This window comes from Globicephala melas, chromosome X (assembly GCF_963455315.2).
Source record: "Globicephala melas chromosome X, mGloMel1.2, whole genome shotgun sequence".
In the NCBI taxonomy this organism is placed as follows: domain Eukaryota; kingdom Metazoa; phylum Chordata; class Mammalia; order Artiodactyla; family Delphinidae; genus Globicephala; species Globicephala melas.
Window position 1 is genome coordinate 75,723,450 of NC_083335.1, and position 26,780 is coordinate 75,750,229.

The 26,780-nt window shown below is 50.4% G+C and overlaps 1 protein-coding gene across 1 annotated transcript; it reads right to left on the reverse strand.

Moving 5' to 3' along the window:
* Window positions 1-8,899: 8,899 nt before the first annotated feature.
* AMER1 (APC membrane recruitment protein 1) lies at window positions 8,900-24,645 on the reverse strand. The gene is made up of 2 exons (XM_030851382.2): window positions 24,480-24,645; window positions 8,900-12,397 (listed from the first exon to the last, which is right to left on the reverse strand). Exon 2 carries the CDS (start codon window positions 12,295-12,297, stop codon window positions 8,908-8,910), a length of 3,390 nt encoding a protein of 1,129 aa, XP_030707242.1. The 5' UTR covers window positions 12,298-12,397; window positions 24,480-24,645; the 3' UTR covers window positions 8,900-8,907.
* Between the last annotated feature and the right edge of the window lie 2,135 nt (window positions 24,646-26,780).

Consider the following 26,780-nt stretch of genomic DNA (forward strand, 5'->3'; position numbering starts at 1 on the left):
GGTGGGAATGTAAATTGATACAGCCACTATGGAGAACAGTATGGAGGTTCCTTTAAAAACTACAAATAGAACTACCATACGACCACTCTATTTTAAATTGCAACCTCCTATCTTTCCTTTATTTTTCTCCATTGTACCTATCACCATCTGACATACTATAACTTTTGTTTATTTATTTTGTTTTATTCTCTGCCCACCTGTGGAAATAAGTAAGCCCCAAAAGGACAGGGATTTTATTTTTATCTTGCTTATTCACTGTCACACCCTCAGAACCTAGAACAGAACCTGGCATATAATAGGTACTCAATATTTGTTGAACCAAAGAACACCATCTGTGACTTCCGATCTGGAAGGACTGTTACAGGGCAAAGAGAGTAGATAGCAAACGGGATCTGTGTGGCTCCCAGGGACTAAGCTAGGCCTATTCCAGCTCAATATATGTAGGGACATCTTAGGTATTAAAATTGCCCCAGGATTCTATGTTAGGGGATATGAGCAGGAACAAGACAGATGTTGTAGGAGAAATTTAAGCATCAAAAAGGAAAGGGTAAGGAAAGGACCACAGCCTGAGATTCTGTGTTCTCCAACCCCTCATTTAAGGATGTAGAAACTGAGGCTCTGAGCAATCAAGTTTCTATCAGTTGCAGGCGAACTAAAGGGACTAAAATCTTGGTGTTCTAAATTCTAGGACAGTGGAATAATTTTTTTCTTCAATAAGGCAGTATTTTGTGGCAGGGTACTTTCTGGAAATATTTGTGTTTGTTTGTGTGTTGTCCCTCTATGTCCCCACTCCCCATTCTCCTGCTCCATGGAGGTAATCAGGCCTTTGAAAGACCTCTTGCAAGATGGATTTCACAGTATAGAAAGCCAAAGCAGACTGAAGTCACCGAATCTATCATTCTTTTATAAAAGTATGACAATCCCATTGAAGATATATAGTCATAAAGGAGAAGGAAAAGCCCAGAGAGAGAAAAAAATAAAAGAACAGAGATCCCTACCACTCCCAGCCCCACCTGGAAAGGGAGAGCTCCTGAGTCTGGGGCAGTAGAGAAACACAAGCACTGCTTAGGGCAGTGCCTCAAAGATGGGGAGGAGATGGCTCTAAGGTACCCAGAAGGAGGCAGGACCTAGGACCTCAGAGCTCTCACCTTCCCTTCCCTCACTGCTGGCATGGAAAATGAGGGTATCAGTGGTGACTGGAATAGATTAGAGATTAGTTGTCCTTGCCTTAATTTCTGGGTAATCGAAGTACCCCTTGGATTCCAGTGCCACCTTGAGTGGGTCCCCAGTCATGACAAACATGGAATTTTCTGCTTCCCTGCTAGGATGGGAGGTTTGGAGTCAGAATTCAGTTACTTTAAATAAAACAAACAAGGACTATTTCTTGCCCACAAGAAATTGTGGGAAACCTCATGAGGTTCTTGATGGGCTGGGAGAACCACTTAGAAAATATGCTCAGGCATCCAGGAGGAAGTGGAAAAGCAGGAGAGAAACTGAAGGAGCAGCCTTCAAGAGCCCATCAGACAGCAATTATTCTTCCAGAGAATGAGACTTTCCCACTGTGACTATTAAGTGATTTGCAATTAAGTAACTCTTCATGAGGCAATGCTCCAATTGATGGTGAAGGTCTGAGTGGACAGAGGTCAGTTCTCCAGGCTCATGTCTATTGATTCACTCTGCTATTCATCATTTTTCCCAGGCTGCTTATTAGCAGGTTTAAGTGGGAGGAGGGTTGGGCCCACCTGGCTGGGAACAATTCCCAGAGATCCAAGGCTTCAGGTGGGAGTGGGGGAAAGGGGTTGCTCCCTGGGCTCACAAGGGCCTCTGACCTGGGCTTGGAGCTGGGAAGTTAGGCTGGGCTCAGTGGGATAAGGAAGCAGCCAGAGGTCCCTTTTAGCTTTAGGATGCTCTGACTTTGGGCCTGCTGCTGGGAACATTGCTGGGATTCACCCCTAGCACCCATAATGTACATTGTAACAGCAGCTTCACTACAACAGAAATAGCAGGAGATTTGAAGTCTATTTATCTGGTTGTGTGAACTTTGACAAGGGTCTTAACGTTTCTGAGGTCCTGTTTTCTTATCTGAAAATGCAGATAACAACAATGTTGACCTCATACAGTTAAGGTAAGGATTACACAAGATAATGTAAAGTGTCTATGGCCTGGCACACATCAATGATATTATTATGTGTTTGGAAAATTATTATTATTAATCTTTCTCTTCCACCACATCTTCCACCCCAGCCTGCCCATCCTCTTTCCAACCCTGATTTGCAGTCAATGTTCTAGATCACCATGAGCAAGTCATTTCACTTCTCTATGCCTCCATTTCCTTAACTGTAAACTGGGTATAAAATAATCTGTTCTGCCCACCTGCTTCAGGGGCCTTTTAGAAGAAAATGGAGATAGAAGGAATTTGCAGACTAGAAAGTGCTACCACAGGTCACTTGCTCCTATTGGCTAGGTTTGGCTCCTGAAAGTCATGCAGGCCAAAGTCTAGGAATTATCCAGAAGAGGAACACAGTCAGTAGGGCCCAGAGCCCAGTCAGGGTGGGGGCAGTGGGGAGCTAGCAGCTTGCCCACAGCATCCTCCAAAAGTCTTGCACAAAGTTCTCTTCTCTGCAGGGTTTCCATCTGCTCTAAACAGAAACTGAGAACAAAGGAAGCCCATTTGCTAGGCACAACCCCAGCCCTCAAGCAGACCAGAAAATAGCACTAGAGCTAACTGAGCCAGTTTTCTTGATGATCTAAGGAAGATCTTAGGAGGTTCCCTCCACCAATGGCCCTCTCTAGTATTGCAAAGGACTCCCCAGGAGGTCACAGTGAAGGTAGCTATCAGTCACAGCAGAACAGGAAGAGGTGCAATACATCAGTCATGTCGGGTACCACAAAAAGAACTCCCCCCAAGGCCAACTGAGTTAGAATCAGTGTGGGAAGTGCTGGACTTATGTAGTTGACAAAGTTCCATTGGTCACTCTGAGGTAGCCCAATCTTCTGTCTTGCATACGGAAACTAGTCTAGTCAAATCTATGCCCATGCCACCCGCATATTATTGTTGGGGAAACTGAGACTCAGAAGGAGAAGGGATTTGCCCAAGTCCTCATAGATTAATGAGGGGCAAAGATTAGGGCAGAAGGCCCAGCCTCCCTGACTCCATGACTCCCGTGAATTTCCAATGGATGTAATAAGGCCTTCCCAGAAACTCTTGCTCCAAAAGCTCCCTGAGCAGCTACAACACTCTTCTTCCTTTCATGAGCAGCCCAGGGCGGACAATTCCATTTCTATACATTATCAACTTCCCTCCCAGGATGTTCTCTTTTCTCTCTTGGAATTTGCTTCTATTTTGGCTTTGCTTGATTCACGAGGTCCTGAGGGCCATCAAGCTTATTATCTAGTCTGAAAAGGGGCCCCAGGGAGCCTAGCAACACTATCCACTGCACATTCAAGCAGCTGCTATTTCAGGCCTTCTGGCTTGTACATGGCAATTGGGCAGAACTCAAGGAAGCCCATCAACAGGTGCCAGATGCCCTTGCTTACCAGGAGCCAGTGGCAAGAGTTTGGATTAGAGAAACCTGAGCCATTAGCACAATCACCTTCTCCTGTTTGATGGCACAGGTAGGCCTTTATGTGGGTAATAGAAAAGGGAAGGTGATTACTGCCTAGGCTTGGACAGGCCTGGATATCACGATATGACACAGGTGACTGAGTTGTTGCTGTGACATCTGTTGACCCAGGTGACATCTGTTGCTGGTGCCAACAGATGAGCTGCCTTGCAATAAGGGGCAGAAGCCACATGCTCCCCAATCATTCCCACAGCTGAATAGGTGGGGCAGTCAGCTGCCTGGCCAGCATCTCTGCCCACAGGCCTGGGTAAAGGATGCTATTCCTTTCAGGTTGGTCTGAGAGTCCCACCATTAGATGCATCCTTTTGCTGGAGCCATCAGTAGGAGGTCCACACCTCTGCCTCCTGGCTGGTGGGGAAGCCAGCACACTTACATGAACTGAGGCTAATTTCAGAAGTGCTAGCCAGCCCCCAGGCAGGTCTCAGGGCATGCATGGTGTGATGGAGAGCAACACATCATCAGACTGAGATGCAGGGAATGGCTTGGATGAACTGAAGTTTCCTCTACTTTCAGTTTCAGCTCTGGCTTCTGTTCCCCCTACTTGTTGACTCCCACACACCCCCTTGCTTTTTTTCATTTCCCTTCAAGGGCAAACCCAACAACCATGGGTCACAGGCATGTTGCTGTGGAACAAACCACAAGAATGCACTTTAGTGACTGGGGGTCCCTCTTGAACCCAGTTTATTAGCATTCAGCAAAAGAAATATTTGTTACAAACAGGCAGTGCATCAAGATATCCAGATGTCAATGAGAACTAGGATTGGAGAGATCACAATCCAGGCAATTCCATGATGTCTCAGGGATAGGGAAGGGGAAGTTAGGGCACATCCAGGGGCCATGCTCCCCTTTTTGCACTGGGAGAGAAAGAACTCTTACACCTGGGGTGAGGATGTACTGCAGTTTCTAATTTCTTCCCTTTGTCCCCCAGCCGTTTTATTTAACATGACCTAAATATACATTCCTGGTTTCTTCCCCCCCCCCACCCCATATACATCAGGGAAAATAAGCACCAATAGTAACAAGAATAATAATTAAAGCCCTGCCTCTCAGTAGGCCCAACCCTCACACATATACACGCCATGTGGATTTTCTTCTTTGGAGTGACTATAGGATGGAAAAGTAGGGATCAGGCCAGCAAGCCATCACCCTAACAGTCACTATTCCCCAAAGTCCCATCCATGTGTGAGCTGGAGCAGGGCAGGGGAGTAAGAATGGCGGCAGAGGAACAGATTCCCCCAAAGCAGCAAGAGGGGTCAAGGAATTCCCCAACGTCTCTTCTGGGTGAATATCACAATCAACTGAGCTCCTGGAAAGTCCCATGTAAGGGTTTCCTCAATGAGATGGTCAATTCCTGATGATTCAAGCATCACTTCCATCCATCTCCCCCAGCTTCTTGGGGAGAGGGGGAATAGTTGAAACCCCCTGCCCTCCTCACTGGGCGGAGAATGTCCCCAAAATGCTCCTTTGGAGAAACTCAACACGACAAATAGCAAAACGTGGGCACTCTGGTTTCAAAACTAGAGCACAAAACATAAAGAGGAAAGAGAGACAGAAGGTCTATACACGGGTAAGGGCAAGGTCTGAAAGAAAAAAATAAACCATAAACAACACACTGTCTACCAGGTTCCACATGCCTGAGTCACCTGGCATTTGTCTTAGTACCTGGGCATCTTCTGCTGTCCCTATCATGGAGGGAGGGTATGGACAGTACGATACATCAGGGATGGGGAGAGGGGAAAGAGCGAGAGTCCTGGGCAATTGAGATGCCAGCCCTCTGCACAAGCAGCAATTTTTGTGTCATCTTCGTTTTGTCTAAAACTGTAAACAGCACCGCTTAAAAATAAAATATATCAGAAAAGAACAATTGATAAACATTGTTTTCCATGAATATAAAATGCAAACAATACAAAAATAGATAATTGACTTTTGATATATATATATATATATATTAAAAACAACTTGGATGCAACATACACATGGGTAAACTTGAAGTCTCCCTGCTAACCCCCCTATGCCTCCCTCTAGCTATTGGGCCCAGGGGCCGAGGGTAGGTGGGGTGGTAGCACTGGCAAGGGTGGGAAATTCACTGGCAGCAGGATGAGGGGAATGCACCCTGGGTGTGGGAAGCTACTTCCCTCCTTGGTACAGTACTGAGGGAGAAAGACTGGTTTTGACCAAAGCCTTTGGCCCAGGAGGCTCATGGACTGGTGCCCAAGCTGAGTCCAGACGATTGGGGCAGGCCCTAACTGAGCCCCAAGGCAGGACTTCCTTGAAGGTGTTAAAGCACTAAGAAACTGACAGCCCTGGGAGAGACCTTCTAGGTGGCCTTCTCTATCCAGTCACTGGTCCCCTGAAGACCAGTCTCATTTGAGAATTCTCAGGATCAGAGCTGACACTACATAAGCCTGCTTGCTGGGTAGCAAGATAAGAGCAGTCACCTTCTCTCAAGTCATATCTTCCCTTGAAGTCATATCCAAAAGCATTATCCCATGACCTTGCAGTGCAGAAATGGTGTTCATTTGTGGACTTTACACCTACACATTTAGTAGTCCGGGACATATTTGGTGTTAGCTAAGCAAACACTGGCATATGCTTGGGGAGAGGCCTGGAGCTTGACTGGCTCTCCCAGTGTCACCCTGTTCTGTCATCATGAGTCCCCAGCCAGTCTTCCTTCCTCTTCTAGGCTGCAGCTGGGATTCAGCCATGAACTGCTTGGATCTAGAGTGAGACTCAGAGGAGCCTGCTTCTGCAGCCATGCACCCTGACTGCCTTACTTTTGCTGGTGAGGATCCTGTCTCTGGGCTGGCCGGGACAGTGAAAGGACTTGCAGGCAACAATGTTCAAACCATGAGCTGATGCTCAGTCCTAAAACTTACTGTGATATGCGACCTTCCAAAGCCCAGCAAAGTATGTCAAGGCTATGACTGCCCCCTGCAGAGGTGGCACCTCTTGCTGCCCTCTTGTTACAGAGGGCAGCTCTCAGCCCTTGGCCAAAGGCTGACAACCTACTTTTTCTCTTCTCAGATAGACTCAGCAGGCTCTGGAGGTTGGTGATGGCTCTACTACCTGCTGTGGCTGGCACAGTCCACATATAAACAGCAGCTTAGGCTGCCATGAAGGACAAGCAGAGGCAGAAGAGGCAAGTGGTGGGTTTTCCCCTGTTGTAAAGGCATTTGGTGAGTGTTTCCTGCCTGCCAAACAGCCAGGCCAATTTCAGCCCCACTCTCATAGGTCAGCTTTGGTGAGAGGCCAGAATTTGGGCACTTCTCTCCTGGAATGCTGTGCTAGGGGTGAGGAGGGCCTTCCTCACCCTCTTTGATTCTCCAGCTCCATGACTAATGCATTTCTTCACAATGCAGACAAAGTCAGCCTGGAGAGATGGTCTGGGTCCCTTGAGTGTTGGTGTCAGTGCCATGCAAATTCATGTGGTGCTTCCAGGGGTACAGCTTCTACCATCCAGGTTTGCTCTTTGTGGTGAGGGGCACTGGGCCAACCCCAATCTGAGAAATGGTGACAAAGACCAGCACAGACACATCCCTTGTCCAGGTGGCGGTTTGCCCACAGTCATCTTGACTTGGGGGGCCAACAGCATCTGTTCCTAAGCTAAGTTGCCATATCTTGGGAATAGCAAGAGCCCTGTTTACCACTTCTCTTAACTGGCATGGAGATGGGTGGGGGATAGGGACAGGGTAAGGGGAGCAAGGATCATAATTTGGGTCAACATATCCAGGTAAAAAATGTTCCATAACCATTTCCAATAAAGAAATTTAAAAGGACCCCTCTCATGTTGGTGATTAATGAGGTAGAGCCTAGCAAGATTAGCCTGTTGCGATGTTTTCCTGACAGCAACTCTTCCCCACAAATATTTCCAAGCTAGTTTAACATGAAAACTGTGTGAATGCAGAAGGGAGGGTGCCATTCATTCCATAAAGGGCTGCAATTACCACACAAATCAGTCCTTCAGCTTGGCAGAGTAAGGGCAGGTCACAGTCTTTTCTCTCAAGAAGCACGGTCCTTTGATGATGCTAAGAACTTGGCTAATTGGAAAATGAAAGGTCTTTAGAGAGCCTGGAACAGCAGCCTAAATGCCCTTGGTGTCCTGTCTCTTGGGAATGCTAGCATGGAGCCTCTTTACTGAATCCAGTGAAGGGGTAGGCAAGGCTTAAGGAAGTTTTTGTCTTTAAGGGGGAAGAAATTTTCCCAAAAGAAGCTGAGTTGCCATGAGCTCTGCAATGTATGAAATCCTCTCTCCTGATGGCTGGACAAATGAACCTCCTTTTTCTATCCTCTTGCAACCTGCAAAAACCCCAGCCCCTACAGCCAAACCTAATTTAGGCCGCTTCTCTTCCTGTATATCAATTAAAAGAATGTGTTCCTTGTAATGAGATAATAAAAATTTCCTTTGGAGGAAAAAAGAACCAAAATTCAAAAGCATCTGCAATTCAGGAAGTTACAAGCTTGAAGAAACAAAGAAGGAAAAAATCCTATCATTCCAGAGCTCAAGACTTATGGCAGTGTCTACAATAGAACGCTATTTTGTCTTCTGTTTGCAACGAGATGAATTTGATCACTCCATTAAGGGAATTAACGTTTTTGTCTTCAACCCAAGCTGTAGCAGGCCAGGATAAAAGGCCCTCATCTGGTTATGATGCCAAAGTCCACAGCAATAGGCAGTGAGACACATGCTACTTGATCCTCTCTGAGGACAGCTAGCTGGGGCTAATAGATTATATCATCTGATGTAATGGTGGCAGCTATGCCAAGACCAAAGGAAGTAGGGGTAGGGGGATCTGTACCGTAATTTCACATTGCTAACAGCAAACAAGCTCCCTGTCCCCAAGTGGGAGGCAGTGTAGATGCGGCTGCTCATCAGTGGTTCATCATTCACTGGGTGGAGAAGTTGCGGAGGGTGCTAAGGGTTCAGTCTGTGTCAAGGATGCATGCTATATATATATATAAAATCACTACCTTGGCAACTGGAATAGGCACAAAATTACAGCATCCCAAACCCTGCACGGGTCACAAGAAAAAAACCCAAAAGCGAAAATTGAAGCACAGCAGCAGCAGCAGCAATCTCCCAGGGCAGATGTACTTGAGCTGAATGTGGCCACAGATGGCAGACAAGGGAAGTGGGGAAAAAAAAAGGTGAAAACTCATAGGAGCTTTCCTTGGCCAAAAGGATTTTCAAGTTAAACAGCAACCCCCACCCCCCACCCCTCTGCCCAACCCTGATCCCCATTCACATGCTCAGGCCCCACGCCCCCCACTCCAGAACTGATGATGACTACTCAGCTAGGTTTCCATTCATGGCAGTGGAGGAGTAGCTGGTGGGGAGAGAGGCACCTTGCTCAGCCCTCTCCTTTGACAGGTCAAGGCTGGAAGCCCCATAGTGAATGGGCTGAGGCTCTGGGGGCTCAGGCCGGACCCTGGGCAGCTGAGGGATGCCATGGGTAATGCCTACAGGCTTGGCCTGGGGCAGAGGGCTGGGGCTGAAGCCTCCAGGAATGGAGGAGCAACTGGGTTCATCAACAGGCAGCAGCACATCTCGAGGCCTGGCCCTCGGACTCTGGGAGGCCTTCCGCTGAAGGTTATAACAAGGGCCCATGGGCAGGGGTAAGTGCGAAGGTCGAGCTAGCTGAGACTTGGCTTCCCCAGGTGCCCTTGGCTCTGGCCCTGATACTGACAGCAACATTGACATGGCGACAGGAGATATGCAACAGACTGCCTGTCCATATAGAGACTGGCTGGAAGGCCCACCCAACTGGCTAGGACTTATTCCTGCAGGGCCTGACCCCACTGCGAGAGGACAGGGAGCCCAGGCAGGCCAGTCGTAGGTCCCTGGAGGTTCAGTATAGAGGGACAGGGGACTGTCTCGGCCCCATTCTTCCTCCTCTTCTTCATCTGAATCTTCTTGCTGAGCCTGAAGCTCATCAGACTCCATGTAGCCCTGGCCCAGGTGAGAATTGGAGAGCTCCAGCTCCAGGGTCTCAGCAGTGTCGAGGGAGCGGCTCCTCCTGTTGAGGGCCATGGCAGCAGGCGGAGGACGAGGGTGCATGCCAGACAGTCCCAAGTATCGAGGGAGACTGCTCACACCCCAGGGTAGGCCTTGGTAGAATCGGCTGTGGTAGCTGTTGAAGGCGCGTTTCTGGTAGTAGCCCAGTTCAAAAGCTTCCAAGGAGGCTGCAAGGTCTTCATCATTGTGGAACTCAGGATTTTCTTCACACTTGCCTTCCCCATCCCGTTCCACATCAGCAATGTCAAAGGTCACCATGGGGGGCAGCTCAGGGAGGTTTTGAGTGAAGGATGAGTCAGAGTCAGAGCTGCAAGACATGCTGGAGAAGAGGTTCCCATTGCTGGTGAACTCCACAAGGGCCTGAGAGAAACTCACAGTGACATTCCCTTCCTTCTCAACCTCTTCTTCCTCTGGCTCCTCAGGGGGTGAATAAGTAGGGTAAGCCCTCCTGGGAGATCCTCCAAAATTTGCTTCTTGCATGTCTGGCTCAAACATAGCATCACTCTGGAAGAGCTGCATCAGGCAAGTACTTTGATCTTTCTTGGAGCAGGTTCCCTCGAAACGCTTCTCCAAAGGACGGAAGTCCCTCCAGTCTGGCTCACTGTTTGCAGTGGCAGGGAAAGCTGAGGTGGTTCCTCTGTGGGAAGTCTGAGAGGCCCCTGATGCCCCTTCCACCAGGCCCATCACTGATGGCCCTAAAGGCCTCATCTGATACTCCATGATGGGCTTCTCCTGCCGGACTTGGACCTCTCGGACTTGAGCCTCTCGAGCACGGACCTCTCGGCCACAGGCCTCCCTGGCATAGGCCTCTCGAGCTCGGGCCTCTCTGACATAAGCTTCCCGGGTGTGGGCCTCTCGAGCATGGGCCTCCCTGGTGTGAGTTTCTTGGGTGTAGGCCTCCCTGGTGTGAGCCTCTCGGGCACATGCCTCGCGGGCCTCTCGCTGCTCCCGCCGAAGCTCCCAATACAGCAACTGTTTCTGGATGGTCACTAGCCGTTCTTCCTCTGTCTCCATTGCCCCAGGTGGCCGAGAGGAAGAAAAGGGCTCAAAGTTCAAGAAGGGGTCAAACATCTCAGAGCTGTGACCATGGAGGTCATAAAGGCAGTCATCCCCAGGTGGGGAGTTCTCAAGACTATCATCTGGCTCATAGAACTCATAGAGGGCATCGCCACTATAGCTGTCTCGGGGCAAGCAATCCCTGCGGACAATCCCCAGGGCCTCACCTGAATCATCCTCAAGTCCAGGTGTGGTGGAGTCATAATAACCCTCATCACTATTGGGGGCAGACTCTTGCTGATCGCTCTGAGGAGTCAAAAGGTCCCCAGGGGCTAGGCCAGGATAAGACCTAACTGGGTCAAGGAGCATGTAACCAAGGTGGCCTGAGGATGTGGTGGGATGGTAGCCTGGATTTAGAATGGGCCTTGGGTACACCTGGGAACTTGTCCACAGATATTCTAAGTCATCGTCTTCTTCCTCCTTGACTTCCTCTTCTTCCTCCTCTAATTCCACCTCCTCTTCCTCTTCTTCCTCGTCATCATCATCAGCCAAGGCCATCTCCTCGCCCCCTCCTTGGTAGGTCACCAGGCAGGAACTTCGTTTGGTCCCATCTCGGTTGGCCCTCTGGCCTCCAGAGGCCATGCTGTCTGTCATACTGTCCATGTCCTGTTCTGCTATTATGTCACCACAACCTGTCAGTGAGTCAAAACTTTTCAGGGATGTGACATCCCCAAAGAGGAGGCTCAGCTGGTCCCCCACAGGGCCATTGGGTGGATTTACCTCTCCTGACACAAACTTCTCCCCTGTTTCTGGGCTATGGGGCTCCTCTGGGCCACTGGCTTCAGGGGCAGGTTTGGGCTGCAGGAGTGCTGAGGCACAGGCCTCCATGGTTTTTTCTGGATCTTTGCAGGCTGTCTGCTCAGTGGCTGCTGGAAAAGTCTCTGGTACTGAAGAAACTTTTGGCCCAGGGACATCTTGGGATTTGGCATTTTCCTTTCTTGGGGCTTGGAGGTTCTCAGTGTGGGACAGAAGGGCTGAGCTCACATGCTCATGAGGCCTGTCTCTGGCCCCCTCAGGCTCCTTGGCTCTTGGATCACTTTGCTCAGCCCCAGAGACCTTGCTCTTCCGGTGACGGCGGATACTGCTGAAAAAACCTTTCAGGCCTTTTTTTGGCTTGGGCACAAAGGGAGCCTTCTCAGCCCTAGCTTTCTCTGTGGCTCCAGCCACAGACGTCTTGCGTCTGGAGTCTGCCTCCAAAGATCCATGGGCACTCTGAGAGCCGGGAAGTCGGCAGGATGACTCAGGCAAAGGTAAGGAGAGGCCATCTCCTTCACTGACAATGTCTTCAGGGCCATGGACTGCTTCACTCAGGCCATCGTGGGTCTTGCTCTTGCTAAGACCCTTCTTAGAGCTGCCTTTCCCAGAACCTTTGCTTCGTCCCCCTCCAAAGAAACTAGGCAGGGTACAGATGCTCTTCTTGCCACCAAAGAGTTTCATGGCAGTTTTCTTCAGCCTACCTGGGCCAGATGAGGGTTGCTCTGATGCTGGCCCTTCTGTCATCTCAGCTGCCTTGCTCTTGGCTCCTTTCTCTGCCCATTGGTCCTGGGTATCCACAGAGACTGCTGTTCCCTTGGCCTGAGCAGCTTCATCCTTTTGGGTCTCCATGATGGTGGGGACAACTCCGGTATGTTCAGCTGAAAAATGCAGCCTTCTGGCTTCTGGGCACTGTTATAACATCATCAGTCAGGAAGCATCACAGTTGGGGCTGAAGATGAGAGAGACAAAGACAGAGAGACAGTACTGGTGAGCAAGCAACCAGGCTGGGTTTGTTTTCACAGGTGTCTGTGGTTTCAGGCTTGAGTGGAACCAGAAAGTAAGAGAAAATGTAGGGAAAACCTTAATGCACTCCATATGCTTGACTTGCTGGGCCAGCCTCCTCTGGGCCCCAAGGCAGCAAAACCCTACACTGAGCAACAGGCAGCCATCACCCCTACCCCACTTGCTGGGTCCACTCACTTCAGGTCACCTTAAGCTCAGGGGAGCACTGGGCAGGGGGAACTGCAGATATGAAAAAGGCCCATGGTACTATTGGTCATGAGAGGGATTATCAAAGGGGGTGGAGTAGAGAGGCAGGAAAGGCAGAAGGGAAGTCAACTCTTATGACACAGAATTTTTGAAAAGCATCTGGCAAAATAGCCTACTAAGTATTCACTGGGTTCTGCAACATCCAGGCCTCAATTTCACATAAGCCAGGGCTCTCACTGACATTTTGCCTTGGGCTGGGTAGAAAAGTAGACCTGAAGTTTCACCTTCTTCCCCAGGCTCCCTAAATTGCCTGTAGGACCATGCTCATACCTGCAAAAGCTCAGAGTAGAAGCCTTGCATACCCACATTCCAGAGCTGCAATCCAGGATCAGCTAAGATGGCATGGTAGCCTTGGGGCAAGGTACTCGCTGGGATTCAGTATCCTCTGTCCAAGACACCTAGAAATACCTCCCTGTCATAGTGGTTATGTGAGGGGTAGGTCTAGGTCAGACTCTCTAGTGATTGTCCTGCTCGGAACAGATTTTAATGTGGCCCTCAGCAACTGAAACCTCCAAGTTCCACTTTAGAACCATGAGGCAGACTGTTTCTTCTCTGCTCCTTTCGTTACTTTGGCCCCCATCTAGCTCCCTATCTAGAAAGGGAACTCCTTGAAGGCACAACTCCACATGATTCATGTCCCTGGTCTGGGAGTTAGGCTCTCAACAGCTATTTAAATAAATAAACCTGGTGCAACAGGGCACTCTACTCAATGCTCTGTGGTGACCTAAATGGGAAGGAAATCCAAAAAAGAGGGGATATATGTATACGTATAGCTGATTCACTTTGCTATACAACAGAAACTAACAAAACATTAGTTTCTATATGCTAACATATAGTAAAGTAACTATACTCCAATAATTTTTTTTAATTAATAAATAAATAAATAAACAAACCTGGTGCAAGACACACCCTTCTGGTCTAAGCTCCCAATCCTCTAAATATCCAAATGTCACAGAGATGGAATAAAAAGAAGAGCTAGCCAGCACCTACCCCAACATATCCCCCTCCCCAACCCCATTGTCTGATGTATTGATTCCAGTGACTACAACTGATTGACAGCTGGATCAGTGACCAGCCTGCTAAAACCCAATGACACTTCCCTGGAAAGTCCCTCACCACTGTCCCCTCTCTGTAGGGTAGCCGCCAGCAGATAAGGAGCTTGGGTAGGGCAGGGAGGCAGAACAGCTGCTGGGAGCCAGAGAGAGAGAAGGAGAGGCAAGCAACACTGTTGTCCTAAGAGCAGCTAGCCAGCACATCAGCCCTGTGATTGGTTGCCACGGTAATAACACTCACACATTCACCTGCAGTGAAACTAAGGATCAGCACTGGAGGTGGAGAGAGCCTGGCAGCTACACTCTGGCCTCTGACCTCTGACCTCATTAGAGGAACCTTGCTGGAGTCCCTGATCTTGTCTAGCAAATATTAACTTTGTGCCTTGTGCCTTGTTTGGCCTGACACTTGAATCATCAATGTGATCCAGGCTTCCATCAGGGGCTCTGCAGAACTGAATATTAAACTAGGAGCAAGATAATGGCTGGTTATCCAGAAAATAAGAGAAAAAAGAAACCTCATCTGATCCCCTCTCTGCAGAGATCTGTATTGCCATTTGCTCAAGTTAGGTTTTTGTTTTTTTGATTCTGTGTGACATACTTTAACATGGCATTGTTCCAGCTCAGCCCTGTAACTGATAGGCCCACAATAGACAGTGCTACCCCTCAAATACACAATCATACACACATACACTCAGAGTCCTCTGCACCAGGGTCGTATGGGAATAAGGGCCCTATCATCTATCTGAATCGCTCATTTTCCAGAGCACAGATGTTTTTACCTCAGCCCAGAAATTACTGACAGTGTTGTCATTATGGTGCTGGGCATTGAGGAGATGGGGTGGCAATAAATGGAGTTATTTGTGAAATTCTACTCCCCTCTGTGGAATTCATGAAATGAACCTCTCCAGAACATTTGGTTAAATGATAGTTATTAAGCTCAGTGCTGCCAGAAGGGGAAACCCCAGTCCTTGCTTTTGGGGATCCCCTAGGCTAACAGGTAGAAAAACCTATATATAATAGTCTGAAGGCACAATATGATGCAGGCCTTAGAGAAGAGTCCCCATTATTGCTTAAGCAGAGTGTTGAAGTATCATTCTTCAGACCTTGTGATCATATCCCAGGATAAACTTGAAAGGCAGAAAGACAGCTCCTGGGCTCAGAAAAGCTGCCTTGATAAGGAGGCATTCAATCTGGGCCTTGTTAGACAGGAGTGAGTAAAAACAGCAATTATTTAGGGGAAAGGATGGGCAAGACTAGTCATCAAGGAAGACCAAGGGCTAAGTGAAAAACCTTATGGGCTTACCCATCCTTGTGAATCAAAGGCTTAATTGTCCTACTGGTTTTGGAGCTGGAATTCCTGTGAACAGAAGAATTAGGCAGACTGAATCTCAAAGAGGGCTGCTTTCCAGAACCTTGATGCCTTGGCTTGAGGGTAGTCCCTTTGGGCTTTCTCTTGCCCTTGCTTCTGTGCTCCATTGGAGTAGAGGCCAGCCCACTGCTCTCTACATTGTCCCCTTCCCTGTCACAGGGATCTGCAGTATGTTGTGGAAGGAGCCATGGGCCACAGGGCTGTGTTGCATACCATGCCAAGGGACCCTGACCAGGCCAAGGCACTCCTCTGAGCCTTGGGTGCTTGTGAAATGGAGATCAAAATATCTCCTCTATCTACCCCCTCTATCTCCCCAGTCCACTGCAGTAATGTGAGGTTAGATGGGATAATAGACACCAAAAGCACTTTGTAAACTGTAAAGTGCAAAGCAAATGAGAAAGGTTGGCATTACCATTATTTCAGGTCAGATCCCAGTTTCTTAGAAAGTAGTAGACCATGTGTAAAAGGCCACTCATTTGAGAAAGCCATTCACTACAGGAAGTCCAAGGGACTAGCTGCCTTGGCTCATGCTGAGGAAGAGCCAGGTGTGAGGGGATTTTAAAGACATGTTCCTGGATTTATACAAAGTCCTCCATTAAGGGCAGTTTAAAAAGCCCTCTGTGTATGTGGTGGGAGTGGGTGAACTAGGCAAGGTTGTATCCCTGGGAATGAAATTCTCTTCCTCCAGCTTCAGGCTTTCCTCCTAACTAGGCCCAGGGTTATCTTTGCTGGCAAGGACCAGCCTTGAAACTATGCTGTCTCCTACCTCCCTGCCTTGTCCCTCCCAGAGCCATGTACCCCACTCATAGTGTCTCTTCCCTGTATCCCCCTGCAAGACAGTAGGACAGGAGGTGGCAGGAATCACCCATAGCTAGTAGCCCCCTAGCCCAGCCCCACCTAGCCACTTCTGGCCCAGGCCCCTTCTCCATACACCTTACTACCTCACCAGGTCCCAATGCTGTCCTTCCCCAGTGGGCTATGCTGCCGTTACTCGGGGCCACAGAGTACACTGGTCAGGAGAGTGAGGTGGGGCAGAAGGCGAAGGGGACAGCAAAGGGACAGATTCTGCAGCTCCCCTAGGCTGAGGCTGGCTCCCTTCATGGTTCCTGCCAAGAAAGTGGTCCTGCTAAATGCAGAGCCCCTCCACCCTTAGGTTCCTCAACCTGTATGGCTGTCTAAGTTTCAGGTGGACTGGTGGGTGAGGGAACCCTCTAAGGCTACTCTGTGGTCCCTGGCAGGGGCCACTTGCGACAGCTGTTGCTAGCATGGCCAGAATTGGGCTGTGGGCATCCCTGCTCCCAAGGCCAGCCTCAGGCCATTCTCAGACCAGTGAAAGGCTAGGGCAGAGCTAGGGCAGAGCTTCTTCCTTCTCCCCTCCTCTCAAAATACAGGCAGGAGACCAGTCACAAACCTGCCCCAGGAATCCTTCTCCATAAGGAGGTAACAGCTCCACCAAGTCTTAAACATTCTGCTCCCAGCCCTATTTCCTGGGGCCAGCTCAGCCAACTTAGAGAAGGCTGAGTTCAGGGAAGAAGTGTGTGGATTTACGCAGTAGCTCCAGAGGCATGGCCTCAACCAGTCATAGTTTCCCAGACCTCCTCCAAGAAGTTTTCCTGGGAGCAAGCCCACTCTGGGCCCATCCTGCCCTCATGTATGTGGAGGAGGGTGGTCTAAGGAAGGAGTAGTAAGGACAGGAAGCCCAGCCCCCCACTCCCTGAGAGTCAGCCAGTTCTGCACTGTAATCAGCTCTGCCTACCTGGGGGAAATCCAGCAAGTTCTTTCAGTTTCCCCAACTGGTAAATGATGCTATTGAAAGTGCCTACCTCTTAAAGCTATTTTAAGGAACAAAACCGATGTATATAAAGTACCAAATAAAATGCATTATATAACAGAGGCTCTAAAACATGGCGACTAGTTTTATATGTATTTTATTCAAACTATAGTTGGACAGTTTCTAGCAGCAAAACTACCTCAGTCAGGGTTGACTAAAGTGCTCCCCAGTGCTCTAAGGGTATGTCACCAAACCTCCTTGGGCCTCAGTTTACCCAAATGGTAAATGAGAGTGACTGTACAGTTATCTCACAGGAGGCTTTACTTGTTCTTTTAGCCAATCTTTGACATTCAGGAACTCAAAATGTTGCCTCAAATCAGCTACTGGCTAACAGCTCTGGATTATCTGGGAATTTCAGGTAGCCAGGTTCTCTAGCCCAAGCCAGAAAGGTCAACAATTCAAACTCAGCTAAAGTACCAGCATCAAAGGAAATGCAAATCAACGGATGTCCTTTATCCACTCACGGTACTTACCAGCTTACAAAGTGTTCCCTACTTCCTCACTCCCCATTTCTCCTTCCCAGAAATCCATTAATCAGGCCTGGTAGGGGATGGTAACTCCTTGTCACAGAAAAGGAAACTGCCTAGGCTTGGGAAAAGACTTGCCTAAGGTCACACAGTGGGATGATGACAGAGCCACACCAGTTTCCAGGCCTCTTTGAGTCCCAATTCTATGCCATTCTGCTGTACCATTCTGGCCCCTAATCAAAGGAAGAAGACTGAGAGTAAGGACTGTGCAGGTTCCCCTCACACCTGCAAGAGCCATCATCTCCCCCTCCCATCACACTCCTGTCCCAACCCAGCTGAGCCTTCTCTGAAGCATTTCCAGTCCTCACTGGCTGCCACTATTTTGGCTCCACCTAGCACATTCCAGAAAGCCTGCTGACTTCAGAATCCAAGAGCTGCCAACCCAGCCTGTGGCTGTTCTCCTCATCAGCAACCCCATCATCACTACTCCCAAACCGTGGAATATGTTCCTCTACTCCTCTTTTCCTTGGGAGATAAGTTTGAGGGGCCAAAAAAAAAGGTCCAAACAGAAACCTGCCAGTGGGGACAAAGATAAAGGTAAAGATAAAACGGGGACAAAGAATTTGAGCTATTATTTAAGGAAAATGATCTTTGAGATTTGGAATTTGAATCAACCATTTCTAAAGCCCATAGCCAAAGTCTACTCTCAAAACCATTTTTTTCAGGACCTGAAGGAAGGGCTGTCTAGCTTGGTATTCTTTGGTGGAGCTGTAAAAGCTGCTGGCAGAGCCCCACCCAAGCTATCCCTGAAAGCACTCCTCTCCTAATGTGCAGGCTTCCTGAGGGGCACCTCTTCTCAAGGGGGCATCCCACCAACTCTAGATGCAGCACAGACCCCAAACTGGGCCCTCTAGCCCCTGCTCCTATTCCCCCACCACTAGTCTGTTAAATGAATTAACATACTCAGCCTTGGGCAATTCATTCTGGCAGGCCTCAGTCTGCCTTTTCATTTCTCTCAATGCACCCTCCTTCATCTTATACAGTAGTCACCATATCTAGCACAGAGCAGGAGCTCAAACAACGTTGGTTCAACTGAATTCTAATTTAGCTGGAGTTTGTCAGCCCAGAACTAAAATGCCAGCTTCATCTCTTTCAGGCTGTGGGATATGAGAAAGTGGCCTAACCTTTCTGAAACTCAAACGCCTTATCTATAAAATGAAGAAAATGCTACCTACCATCTAGAATTGCAGTAAGGATTAGAGATGATAAATGTAAAAGACAGATTATTTGCCATGTACCAAGCAGATGTTCAATAACGTGCCCTTGTGATGGGGCCTCTTGCAGCTACCTTCTCCACTCCAGCTCGTCAGATTCCCCCTCACTCCTCCCGGTCCTATGAGGATGACAAAAGCGTCTTAGCAGAGTTTCCTCTGGTTCCTCCCTGCCATGACACTGAAATCCCACCCCGTGTCTCCCCACTTCCATCTCATCCATCCTGCACACCCTTGCCAGATTCATTTTCTTACAATCCTGATTTCAGCACATCACTCCTCTACTTACCAAATATTCCGCATTGCCTACAGGATCAAGGCCAAACCCCTTTGCCTGACTTTCAAGACTTGCTCTCTGCATGCCCTTTGCAGGTTTCCTAGGCTCATTTCTCTGCCCCTTAGCTTCAGCCTCAAATATACAGGGGCTTCTCCAGTCTGGGAGGTGTGGTCACCCAGACACTGCCTCTCCCTAGAAACAGGCCTTCCTGGTGAATGTTCTTGATGCTCTGTCTTTCTCCTCAGGCTGCTGAGGCTGCCTACCCAACTTGCCTGGAACGGTGGGGGCTCTGGGAGCCACCTACTTGCCACTACCCTCTCAGGCTCCCAACCCCCTTAGAGAGGAATGTATCCAAGGAAGGTGTCATGCCTGCATCATAAGGCTTCCACTATGTCAGTACTAACCCAGCAAGGGTGAGATCAAAGACAGGCACTACCTCCTTCCATCCCTGTTCAGATGAAGAACAAGAGAGGAGTTAACCCCAGGGAAACAGATGTGACAAGGAAGCCGAGGAAAGCCTGCAGAGGAGCAGCTGGGTGGAGTGAACAATAGAGACTCCTGACTTTCCTATGTATCCACCCCTCTGTATGCACCATACCCTATGTGAGAGACCAGGTAAGGAAACTGAGGTTTGGCGGAGGGGGCGGGGAATCAGGATCAGTGTGCTTAGAGAAAGAAGCCTAGAATTGGGGGGCAGGAGCTTTGTGCTCTCATGTAACCTTGGGCAAATAAATCCCTTCCCTGTTCTGGGCCTCTGTTTTCCCATGTAGAAATGGGAGATTGGACCGGGGATCTGCTTCCCCCAGGATGCATGAGAAGCTGGGGAAAGGGCGGTCCTGTGTCCAGTTTTCTAGTGGCTGCTGAGTCAGGAGGCATGTTGAGGGAATGGGATGTTGGGTATCTTAGGCTTCACTGGGAGGCCTGGACGCCTAGCTGGTTGGATCCACTGCAGAACAGAGGTGTACTGTGGCCCAGCCTCACTCCTCATGCCTCTCACTTCTACCCCCTACAAGCCCACCCAGCATTTTACTCTTTCTGAATGCAGGAGGCCTAGCCTATGAATATTTCATACATATACAGAGAGGAGGGGGACCACAACTGTCTGGGCCTAGCCCTCTCTCTCCGGAAGGAGCTGCAGCCCCCCGAAAGGGAGGGCTGAGGAGTACTGGCTAGAGAAGAGGGGTTAGTATCTGCTTCGAAACCCAGCAAGGGGAAAAAAAACCCTGTAGGAGATGAGAGCAATGAACGCTCTGCAGCAAGAAATGTAGATCAAAAGGTTGCAAAGCTCCCCCACCCCCACCCCCTGCAGCACCACCATGGCTGCCTCTGACTCCACCAAGCTCCCTTGGGCCATTTCCTCCATTGTTCATATTATCTCCTAATCCCAAAAGGGGAGGTGCAGGGGAGCAATGCACCTTCACTCGGCTGGCACCTGCACCTCTGCAGTGGTTCTGGTTTCCCTGCCTGCCTTGCTCGAGATATACTTACACACGCACAGGTTTGAAAAATAGACCAAGGAGAGGTGAAAAGACTGTGATTATTTAATTCAGAGAACAGAAGTTGGAGGTGGAAGAGATGGTTTAATGCCCATGAAATCTCCAATGAATTGTTAAGCAGAAGAGCAATGGTGGCCAGCTGCTCTCAACCCCACCCCCCAACACACACACACACACACACACACACACACACACAACACACACACACACACACACAGTTGGTTTAAGCATAGCATGAGAGGCTCAGGTTAGATCTGAGAAAGAACTTCCTGGCAATGAGATGGGTAACTCAGGAATGAATGACACAGGAAGGCTATGAAACGCCTCCTCCGAGGGCTTTACTTTTATCACCTAGTCTATCTGCCAGGTCAGGATTTGAGGCAGGGGCACTGATGAAATAACACTGGGCATGCCCTCTTATAGCCCATCTGTAAATGAGGGGGCTGGAAGCCCTTCTCCCTCTTTGATTCTACAAGCAAGCCAGACTTGTTGCTATTTCTCTCATTCCCTTCATCCCCTGGTTCAGAGATTGTAAATGTAACAGTTCTTGAGGAATTTTTAAAACCTCCACTATACTAGGAGAGAATCACTGGACTGCCAACTTCTTTCAATTACCTCCCTTCCTGAAACTTTCAGCCCCTGACAGGCTGTAGACCAAGACTAAAACACAAGAGACATGCCAGGGGAGGAGTTCCTAGCAAGCTAACTTAGCATCCCTTCACTCTTGATGAATGGGTGAGGTAAGATGAGGGGTTAGTTAATGCAATTTGTGCTGATTTGTGTTGAATGGAGGCTGCTGGAGACAGTGCGATACAGTGGAGTCACTGCACAGGAGGCAGCAGCCTCTCCCTAAATGCTGTGTGACGTTAAGCAAGTCCCTGCTGCTTTCCAATGCCTCAGGATTCCCATCTGTAAACATAGGTGTCCAAACTGGTGCTCCGTGAAGGCCTGTCCAGCTGGGAGAAAAAGGATCAGCAGAGGCCTGAGGGACACTTAGCCTCCACCATGTTGGTATGTAGGCTCCAGGCTCCCTCCTTTCCCCCAACCCCCTGCAAGGCCAAAGAGAGGCTGACAAGATACAGTTTCCCTCTAGAGATAGCCTGCCCCCCAGTTCTTTCAGATCCAAAGGTGGCCTCTTACCTGCCCAATTTATGGTGCTCTTCCTATCCCTTTCTAAGACCCCATTCTAAAACCCTTTCTAAAATCCCATTTTATTGTGGCATGTCTGCACACCAAAAATATCAAAACCTCCCAATTCCCCATTCTTTGATGGCCCCTTCCTCCATTCCCCCAAGATCAGATCCTCATTCCACAACCTGGCATTTGGGAACACCACCACCACTGGGCCCCAACCTCCTTTCTACCTTACAGTATCAACCAGAAAAGACTGTCACTGCACTCAGCCTGCTTGCAAGCCACCCGCTCCTACTCGTAATTTTGCTTATACCACTATCCTTTGCCTAACCAAACCCCTCTAATTTCTGGAGGCTTCCCAGGACAATTCCCCTGTATATACAGATCTCTCATCTCTCTCCATAGTAGTTTGCCTCTAGACTCATGAATCAGCAACCAAAGGTAGTGTAGTCTGGGGACTGGGCAGTCCAGGTCCTGAGCTTATTGAAGGGAGACATCATGATTTATTTACTTTTAATTTTAGATGTAACCCACCCCCTTCTCAATCTTCATTAAGTATACTCAATAAATATCTGAGCCTTCAGTATCATTTTTCTAATCATTTTCATATGAACCAGGACAAGTGCCAGTGGAGAGGTAAAGGTCTCCAAAGCTTTACAGATGGCAAGTCCTTCCGGAGCATTCATTAACTGCTATGCATTGCTAGGCTTTGAGGGGATTGTGGCTGAGATCCAGGTTTCCTTTACCCCCCTGAGAGGTTCCAAAAGAACCCAAACATCCATGATATCAGGGAGTCAAAGTAGAGGCAGGGAAACTCAATTATTATTTGTCTCCTATTATAATTTAAGCCCCAAAATGCCCAAGGGATGCAGGCAGCCTGGAGGAGTTCTGAGTTCTGAGAAAGAAGAGGTCATCATGGACTGCAAGAGACAGGCAGGAAAGGCACTAAGGAGATAGGCCCAGAGCTGAGAGGGAAGAGAATTTGGACAGTGCAGGGTGAGTGGGTTTGGGTGTGGGGAGGGAGTTATATAGGGCAGGTATGTTAGATGGCTGTTGGTTTGAGGCAGTGCAGAGGACATGTCCAGCTCTGGGCCGGGGATGCGCAGCTGCAAGTAGGGGGACTGTACTGGTGCTTGGTCAAAGTGAGAGGAGGTGACTGTAGTGTAGTATCTGCAGTCCTGGCTAGTGTCACAAAGGTCCCCAGCTAGCCTTCCCTTAAGTGAGTGATTTATTGGATCTCACTGTCTCCTCTCAAAGGTGCCTAAGCTTTGCCTGGGCCCTGCAGCCCACAGAGTTCTCCACCCTCAGAGGTGGGTCAAATGTCCAAGAAGAGCCTTTCAAGCCCCTAGGTAGCTCCCTCCCTCTTGTTCCTCAGAAAGGCCTAGAGTCTATTGCCAGAGGCACACAGCGGTGGATGGGGCCGAATGAGCGGAGCTGCACTCGGGGAGGGGGCTCTGCTGGAATCCCCAAGGGGTGGGGTGCAGAGTCCAACAGCGCAGCACCCTCCACCCAGCCCAGATGAATGCAGCAGGCAGGCAAAGCTGCAGAGGGAGATGTTAGTGTGTGAGGGGCAAAGGCTCACCTTGACCCCGCGGCCCGTGCCAAGACAAGTCTGGCCAAACCGAGGCCGGCTCTGCGGAGCCAGTCCAGCTGCCGCCTGGGCTGTGGCGCGCCTGGAGGGCACAAACCCTCACCACCGGAAAGCCTAGGCAAAGTCCAGCGGTCACCAGTGTCAAAGGTGTCTGCAGCAGACAATGACAGCAGCCTGGCAGCCTGGGTATTTTAAGTAACTGCGAAGTTGGAGGGTTTGGCTGCCTCTCTAGCTCTCTCACACACACCCAAACGGTTCGTTCCCTACTACAATAATTGCTCCCTCGGCCTCTGGCACAGAACACCCTCCCCCCCACATACACACACACACCCCACCATGCTTATCGCTATTTTTAAACCGTTGACTGGAGAGAAAAACGCGGCCAGTGCCCTCCAAGGGGAGAGGAGGCGAGGGGCGGGGGGCGGGGTAGGTGGGGGACACAAAGCGGCCTTGCAGCTCTAACCCAAGGACTAGCTTGAGCTGCTGCACTAACGCAAGGTACAGCGAGAGCCGGGTTGCCAGCCCGCCTGCCCGCGGAGGCGGGAGGGGGGGGGGCGCCAGATGCGCCTGGAGGCCCAGGAGCAGGGGGCGCGGCTGTTGGGGCCTCAAGGCCGACGTTCCAAAGGGAAGTGAGCAGACCACAGGCCCAACTAAGTTCCCCCAGGGAGGAGGCAGACAATGTAGATACCCCAATCCACGCCAAAGTAAGTACCCGTCGGGCCCAGCCTAGCGCGCTGGCTTCGTCCCTAGAGGACAGGGAGAGGCAGGAGATGCGCAGGGGAGGGGAGGGGAGGGGAGGGGAGGGGAGGGGAGGGGAGGGGAGGGGCGGGGCGGGGCGGCAGACGAGCCGCTGGGGTGAGCAATACCCGCGTAACACAGCTGTTCCAGCTAATGTGCTACAACAAAGCTGTAAAGCTCCTGGCCTACAAATGCACCGCTGGGAGTGCTGGTTGGCTGCTCCCCTCCCGAGACCGCAGGGCAGCACGTGCGGGCCCCATCCCCGCCTCCTCCGAGAGCCCCAAGGCATGGCCCAGGATAGCCCGCCGGCCTGCCCACCTCTTCTCCGCCTCTAGCCGCGGTCGCTTGCGCCCAGGGGACACTGCTCTGGCCCTCACCGGACAGTCCTCAAAGCGGGTTTCAAAGGGGAGCGCAGAGCGGTCCGGATGCCGACCAGCCCAGCCCTTAGAGCTCCTCTCCAGGCGGCCAGAGCGGAGCACGCGAGACTGCATTGGACGGCGGGCAGGCGGAGGCTCCTGGCCGCGCGCAATGCTTACCCGGCCCGGTCCGGTTTCCAGCCCGCTTATTGTCTTTTGCGCCTCCCTGGCCGGGGCTGGAACCTTGGCTGCCACGGCTGAGAGTGTCGCCACAGCCACCCCTGCCGCCGCCGCAGCTCCAGTCACCTCCTGCACCGGCTCCCCTACCCCAAGCTCTGGGCAGCTCCCCCATACCCTTCCCCCCGGACTCCACAGCCACAGGGTGGGGCATCGGCGTCCTGATTGGCAGGCGTATGGCCCAATCGCCACGGTGAGAAGGCGTTTCCCGACTCGCCCACTGTTTTCCTTGGTGCGTTTCTCTTTAAATGCAAATAAGCGCGGGCGTGGTGTTGGCAGGGGACGTAGAGGCTGCAGAGCCCCTCGCTGGGACTCCCCACTCCCCCCTCCACGCCGGGCTGGTCGCTGCTTGGCGACACCGCAAGCTCTAGGGGCCGGTCCCGCCCGGATGGGGCTCGCTGGAGCCTTGGAGCTCGGTTTCGATTTTGCATGCGTTCCCATTTCCGTGGCCGCGGTGCAATAGCGCTGCGGCGCCCTGGCCGCCACCCGGCAGTTTATTCCAGAGCAAGAGGCCGGCGGGGAGAGGCGGGGGCGGAGAGGTTGGGGACTACAAAGCCCCTTGGCACCTTGCCGGGCCCATCCTTAGGCATAGAAACAGGGCCCCGGGGCACGCGCCCCTGGGCCGCGCCGAGGGACTCACCTGCCAGGAAAGCGAATTGCAGCGCCCGCGTCCCAGCTTCCTCCGCCTCTTTGGCACGCTGGAGCCTTAAGAGACCATAGAGTCCAGCTTCCACCAGTTACTGAAGGGCCTGCTGCTGCCCAGAGAAGAGAAAGTGCTTCCCCAAGGTCACCTACCCTGCCAGCGACTGGGGCAGATTTAGAGTTCAGAACCCAGGCTCCCAGTCCAGGGCTGCTTTCACTTTTCTCTGTAAAGACCTGTTTTCGTGATTGACCCTCACCCAAATTTCCCAACTTTTACGGAACTTGAGGGGATCCCCAAAGTCTCTAGTGGCCTCCTCAACCTTTTAATGGTGAGCTAGGCTTTGTGCAGTTTCCTGTCCCTGAAAAATATGGATATTTAGAGAAAAATCTTGTCTGGGCCCAGACTGGAGGTCAAAGTTGAAGGTGGAGTGAGGAGGCCTGTACTAGCTTTGCCGCTGATGTGTCAGATGTGGCAGGGGGCCAGCCTTGAACTTCGGTGGTCTCTAACTAGCCTGAGGGCATTAAGTGGCATTGGTGGCTGCCAGGGTCAGGTGAGCAGAGGAAACAAAGAATCCAGTTCTACCACTAGCTCAAGAATATCCAGAAGGCCCAGCCCTAAAACGCTGTGAAAGTCTAAAAAGCAGGGGGTTGGGGGTGGAGGTGGTAAAGTTGAGGAGAGGGGAGGGGTTAGAGAACAATGCTTGCCATTTTTGCATTGCAGGAGGAGTGTTCTCTGCTGCTCTATTGGGTCCTGTCTGCCTTGAAAAGATCCAGCTGCTAAACTAGTAAGAGGAGGACTGCTGCCCCTGCATGTGTGGGGCACAGGAAGTGACATGGCTGCTAGAGCTGGGATCTGGCTCCTACTCTGCCTCAGAGTTGCTGTATGACCTTGGCCAGTCCGTTTTCTTCTCTGGGCCAGTCCATTACCCCATCTCCACAAGGAGGGAGTAAGACTGTTCAAGCTCATTGATGTCTTCCAACTCGGACAGTTCAACTCAATTCTTTTTATAATATTATGTGACTTTCCATGACATTCTATACATGGCCAACAAAAATCAGTATTTGAACATCAGACCTCCTCTCCTAGTCCTAGGTCCAAATAAATGTCAGGGAGGAGGGGGCTGTGGCTAACTCATTGTGCAACTTTGTTGGGCAAGTGCCTTCTTCTCCCTAGCCTCAGTTTCCCCATCAGGATGGCTGGACTATAATGTTTCCCTGGTGCTGTGCTTTCCTGCTTTGCAAAGTCCTGATTCTCATTTATTGGACCTGATTTGGAGGTGTCTTTTTTTTTTTCCCAGCACCTCCTTCATAGGCTTTCTCACTGCCTCGTGCCTCTGGTTGCCTGCCATCTGTTCCCTTTTCACCCAGAACCTTGATTCACTGGAGTAGACCAAAGATTACAATTTGGAGAAGACAGTTTCCAAATCTGGAGCCCAGGTAAACACAGGGCCAGGACAGTCTCAGCTGTGGTAACAGGGAGAAGAGACGGACAAAGTAGTCAAGTGGTGGGCTTGAAATAACCCTGAGGTGAGGGGGCACTGTTGCACGGCTCCTGTCACAGGAGCTAGTCCTCCATATCCTCTGTCCAGCTACCAAACATTC

What these genes read in the sequence shown, in the direction of transcription:
- AMER1 (XM_030851382.2), bottom strand. Translation starts at nt 12,297, where the DNA reads ATGGAGACCCAAAAGGATGAAGCTGCTCAGGCCAAGGGAACAGCAGTC.